At 45.2% G+C, this 6000-nt stretch overlaps 1 protein-coding gene across 1 annotated transcript in view; it reads right to left on the bottom strand.

The window, feature by feature from the left end:
* Positions 1-250: 250 nt before the first annotated feature.
* LOC124005676 (melatonin receptor type 1B-B-like) overlaps positions 251-6000 on the bottom strand; it is a 137843-nt gene continuing 132093 nt past the window's right edge. Inside the window, 3 exon segments of the mRNA XM_046315123.1 lie at positions 251-659; positions 662-1244; positions 1760-1878. Of these exon segments, the coding sequence (XP_046171079.1) occupies positions 490-659; positions 662-1244; positions 1760-1878 (872 nt within the window). The 3' untranslated portion in view covers positions 251-489.

The raw sequence follows: 6000 nt of genomic DNA, 5'->3' as shown, positions 1-6000 counted from the left end.
TTGGAACTCCGACTGTGAACCAGGTCTAATCGCCCGACATCAGTGCCCGACCTAACTAATGCTCTTGTTGCTGAATGGAAGCAAGTCCCCGCAGCAATGTGCTAACATCTAGTGGAAAGCTTTCCCATCAGAGTGGAGGCTGTTATAGCAGCAAAGGTGAGACCAAATCTCTATTAATGCCCATGATTTTGGATTGAGATGTTTGATGAGCAGGTGTCCACATACTTTGGTAATGTAGTGTATACGGTATGCTTCATGAATGGCACTCTTTGAATTGTGAATAACAGAGTCAGTTATCATCAGTCAACACCTCTCTCTTTTCTTGTGTATGTCTCGCCCTCTCTCTTTAATCCGCACCATTCCGAGAGTTCATTGAGGCTTTGGTAACAGCACAACTGTGCAGTCAGTGAGATATATAGAGAAATGGCTCCACGACTGAAAAAATAAACAAAACACATGGGAAAGGAGTAGGGAACCTTGGCGTCAACGTCACAATGCCTCTCCTTTGACGTGATCGTTGTTATTGAGTCCCAGTCTGGGCGAGGGCTTGCTCCTCATGCCCTCTGTACCCCCCTGTGACGCCTCCTGGAAGAACAGACCAGGCATCCACATGGCCATGATAATCCGTTTGTATTCCTTACGGAAGTTCTGGTTGAGAAGCCGTAGATGATGGCGTTAAGGCAACTGTTGAAGTACGCCATGAAGTAGCTGACCACGAACAGCCACTCGGGGATCCGTGGCGCCACAGTCTCCGGGTCGATGGCCACGGCCAGCCCAATGAAGTTGAGCGGCGCCCAGCAGATGGCGAAGAGCACGAACACCACAAACATGGTGATGAAGTTGCGCATGTCGCTGGGTTTGAGTCGAGACTTCACCTCTGATTTCACCTTCCTCCTCACCTGGATGACCAAGATCCAGATCCTCAGGTAGCAGAAGGTAACCACGGCGATGGGCACAAAGAAATGAATCACCACCACAGTGATGGTGTACGATGTACTGACGGCCTGAGCAAAGGTACACGAATACACCCTGGGGTCGTACTGGAGTGAGCCTACGAAAAAGTTTGGTATGATGGCCAGGATGGTGAGGAGCCAGATGAGCCCCACGAGTAGGAGGGTGTTGCGGTAGCTGTAGAGCTTATCATAAGCAAAGCTGTGACAGATGTAGCAGTAGCGGTTGATGGCGATGCCGGTGATGTTGAAGATGGAGCCGATGACGCTCAGGCCCATCAGGAATCCACTGACCTAGAGAGGGAGATAGAGAGGGGGGGGCAGAATCCCTGTTTATACCTGGTTCTGACACATTTTTAGAGTAGATTATTAAAAGATGCATTGTGATCTGATTATGATCAGATCTTATAAGTGTAAGCAGATGTTAAAGGCAGGTATAATCAGGGCGAGACAGATAAGCTGGGAGCATAGATACATTGAGAAAGAAAAAAGGAAAGACAGAATAAAATAAAGAAAGCCTTGTCCTGATCTTGTCCAAATAAGATTGTCATCCTTATACACACACAAACATACATATAACTCACACATTATATCTGCAATATGTGCCTGACTACCTTCAGAGGTGGTCAGGAAGATTAGATCACAGTCAGATCATAATCTGAGTTTTAATCATATACACCTGTCTAAAAATGTGGGCACAATCAGAATGTGGACAATATCAGGACAAAGGAAACATGTTAGAACCAGGTATAAACAGGGCTAGAGAGACAGACAGACAGCATACAGACAGACAGACAGGTCTTAGTCACTTTGCACTGTGTCTCTCCCAGCGACCAGCCGTCATGGAAGATGGCGTAGAGGACCAGGGGGTAGGGGTAGAAGGCCACCACCAGGTCAGCAAAGGCCAGGCTCACCAGAAACACGTTCCCTACAGGGGAGAGACACAGCAACACATTAGATTATTGGTCCTTTATCAAGGGAAAGGGTTCGAGCTAGAGCTAAGGGTTAAGATTGATTTGATTTGAACCCTAGCCTCAATCAAACTTTATTTGTCAAATGCGCCGAATACAACAAGTATAGACCTTACCTTGAAATGCTTACTTACAAGCACTTAAACAGCAGTGCAGTTCAAGAAGAGATTAAGAGAATATTTACCAAATAAACTAAAGTAAAAAATAATAAAAAGGAACACAATAACATAACAGTAACTGGGCTATATACAGGAAGTACTGGTACGGAGTCAGTGTGCAGGGGTACAGGTCAAATGTAATTTGTACATGTAGGTAGGGGTGAAGTGACTATGCATATATAATAAACAGTGAGTAGCAGCAGTGTACAAAACAAATGGGGGAGGGGGGTCAATGTAATAGTCCGGTGGCCATTTCATTAATTGTTCAACAGTCTTATGGCTTGGGGGTAGAAGCTGTTAAGGAGCCTTTTGGTCCTAGACTTGGCGCTCCGGTATGGCTTGCCGTGCGGTAGCAGAGAAAACAGTCTATGACTTGGGTGAGCTTTCCTCTGACACCGCCTATTGTATAGGTCCTGGATTGCAGAAAGCTTGGCCCCTGGGCCATACGCACTAGCCTCTGTAGCATCTTACAGTCAGATGCCGAGCAGTTGCCATACCAGGCAGTGACGCAACCGGTCAGGAAGATCTCAATGGTGCAGCTGTATAACTTTTTGAGGATCTGGGGACCCATGGCAAATCTTTTCAGTCTCCTGAGGGGGAAAAGGTTTTGTCGTGCCCTCTTCATGACTGTCTTGGTGTGTTTGGACCATGATAGATCGTTGGTGATGTGGACAGCAAGGGACTTGAAACTCTCGACCCGCTCCACTACAGCCCCGTTGATGTTAAAACTTTCGATGACTCTCAAACCAGCATGCGGGAGCGTAACCATAGCCTCAAACTAATTAGCATAACGCAGCGGACATAAATCTTCATAGAAAATCTTCCTATTCATGAAAATCACAAATGAAATATATTGAGACACAGCTTAGCCTTTTGTTAATCACACTTTCATCTCAGATTTTCAAAATATGCTTCACAGCCAACGCTAGACAAGCATTTGTGTAAGTTTATCATGGCATAATGCTATGGCTAGGCTCTGCTACCAGCAGGCAACATTTTCACAAAAATAAGAAAAGCAAACAAATTAAATCATTTACCTTTGAAGAACTTCGGAAGTTTTCACTCAAGACACTCCCAGTTAGATAGCAAATGTTCCTTTTTTCCAAAAATATTATTTTTGTAGGCAAAATAGCTCCCGTTTGTTCTTCACGTTTGGTTGAGAAATCGACCGGAAAATGCAGTCACTTACAACGGCAAACTTTTTTCCAAATTAGCTCCATAATATCGACAGAAACATAACAAACGTTGTTTAGAATCAATCCTCAAGGTGTTTTTCACATAATAATTCGATAATATATCCGCGGCACAATTGGTTTCTCATAAGAAGTGATTGGAAAAATTGCTACTTGTGTACTTTACGCAAGATTTTCTGCTGGAGACATCATGTGACCACTTGCTGAATGTGGTCCCTTATGGCTATTCTTCAACATAAATGCGTAAAAAGATGTCACAATGCTGTAGACACCTTGGGGAATACGTAGAAAACGTAAGCTCATTCGTAGTTCATTCACAGCCATATAAGGAGTCATTGGCATGAGGCGGTTTTAAAAAATGCAGCACTTCCTGATTAGATTTTTATCTGGGTTTCGCCTGTAACATCAGTTCTGTTGCACTCACAGGCAATATCCTTGCAGTTTTGGAAACGTCAGAGTGTTTTCTATCCAAAGCTGTCAATTATATGCATAGTCAAGCATCTTGTCGTTACAAAATATCCCGTTTAAAACGGGAACGTTTTTTTAATCCAAAAATGAAAATACTGCCCCCTAGTTATAAAAGGTTAATGGGGGCCTGCCTTTTCCTGTAGTCCACGATCAGCTCCTTTGTCTTGCTCACATTGAGGAAGAGGTTGTTGTCCTGGCACCACACTGCCAGTTCTCCGACCTCCTCCCTATAGGCTGTCTCATCATTGTTGGTGATCAGGCCTTCCACTGTTGTGTCATCAGCAAGCTTAATGATGGTGTTGGAGTCATGTTTGGCCACGCAGTCATGGGTGAACAGGGAGTACAGGAGGAGACTAACCCTGAGGGGCCCCAGTGTTGAGGATCAGCATGGCAGATGTGTTGTTGCCTACCCTTACCACCTGGGGGCAGCCCGTCAGGAATTCCAGGATCCAGTTGCAGAGGGAGGTGTTTAGTCCAAGGGTCATAAGCTTAGTGATGAGCTTCGTGGGCACTATGGTGTTGAAATCTGAGCTGTAGTCAATGAATAACATTCTCACATAGGTGTTCCTTTTGACCAGGAGTGAAAGGACACTGTGGAGTTTGATTGAGATTGCATCATCTGTGGATCTGTTGGGGCGGTATGCAAATTGGAGTGGGTCTAAGGTATCCGGGAGGATGCTGTTGATGTGAGCCATGACTAGCTTTTCAAAGGACTTCATGGCTACTGACGTGAGTGCTACGGGGCAGTAATCATTTAGGCAGGTTACCTTCACTTCCTTGGGCACATGGACTATGGTGGTCTGTTTGAAACATGTAGGTATTAGAGACTCAGTCAGGGAGAGGTTGAAAATGTCAGTGAAGACACTTGCCAGTTGGTCCGCGTATGCTTTGAGTACACGTCCTGGTAATCCATATGGCCCGCAGCTTTGTGAATGTTGACCTGTTTAAAGGTCTTGCTCACATCAGCTACCGAGAGCATCATCACACAGTCATACAGAACAGCTGGTGCTCTCATGCATGCTTCAGTGTTGCTTGCCTTGAAGCGAGCAAAAAAAGGCATTTAGCTCATCTGGTAGGCTTGTGTCACTGGGCAACTCGTGTCTGAGCTTCCCTTTGTAGTCCGTAATCATTTTCAAGCCCTGCCACATCCGACGAACGTCAGAGCCAGTGTAGTAGTGTTTTAGAATTATTATTATTATTTTATTTGTATTTTTATTCCAAATCAAATAGCTAAATGATTCATGGTCCACCTTAAAACAAGTCCATATGTAAACTGAGAACAAATGCAATTTTAAATACTAATCCTAACCTTTACCTTCACACTAACCCTAGCTTCATGTGAACACCCTGGTTCATCCCAATCGACTCTTGGGGGTTAAGGGACTTAGAGAGAATAGAAAGATGTTGTATCTTTAGGAGAAGACTTAAGAGAACATACACTGCTCAAAAAAATAAAGGGAAAGGTAAAATAACACATCCTAGATCTGAATGAACGAAATATTCTTATTAAATACTTTTTTCTTTACATAGTTGAATGTGCTAACAACCAAATCACACAAAAATTATCAATGGAAATCAAATTTATCAACCCATGGACGTCTGGATTTGGAGTCACACTCAAACTTAAAGTGGAAAACCACACTACAGACTGATCCAACTTTGATGTAATGTCCTTAAAACAAGTCAAAATGAGGCTCAGTAGTGTGTGTGACCTCCACGTGCCTGTATGACCTCCCTACAACGCCTGGGCATGCTCCTGAAGAGGTGGCGGATGGTCTCCTGAGGGATCTCCTCCCTGACCTGGACTAAAGCATCCGCTAACTCCTGGACAGTCTGTGGTGCAACGTGGCATTGGTGGATGGAGCGAGACATGATGTCCCAGATGTGCTCAATTGGATTCAGGTCTGGGGAACGGGCGGGCCAGTCCATAGCATCAATGCCTTCCTCTTGCAGGAACTGCTGACACACTCCAGCCACATGAGGTCTAGCATTGTCTTGCATTAGGAGGAACCCAGGGCCAACCGCACCAGCATATGGTCTCAAGGGGTGTGACGATGTTGGGCTGTAAGCACAACCCCCACCTGTGGACGTCGGGCACTCATACCACCCTCATGGAGTCTGTTTCTGACCGTTTGAGCAGACACATGCACATTTGTGGCCTGCTGGAGGTCATTTTGCAGGGCTCTGGCAGTGCTCCTCCTGCTCCTCTTTGCACAAAGGTGGAGGTAGCGGTCCTGCTGCTGGGTTGTTGCCCTCCTAT

This window comes from Oncorhynchus gorbuscha, linkage group LG19, assembly GCF_021184085.1.
Source record: "Oncorhynchus gorbuscha isolate QuinsamMale2020 ecotype Even-year linkage group LG19, OgorEven_v1.0, whole genome shotgun sequence".
NCBI lineage: Eukaryota > Metazoa > Chordata > Actinopteri > Salmoniformes > Salmonidae > Oncorhynchus > Oncorhynchus gorbuscha.
This window is presented reverse-complemented; position numbering and strand designations above follow the sequence as displayed.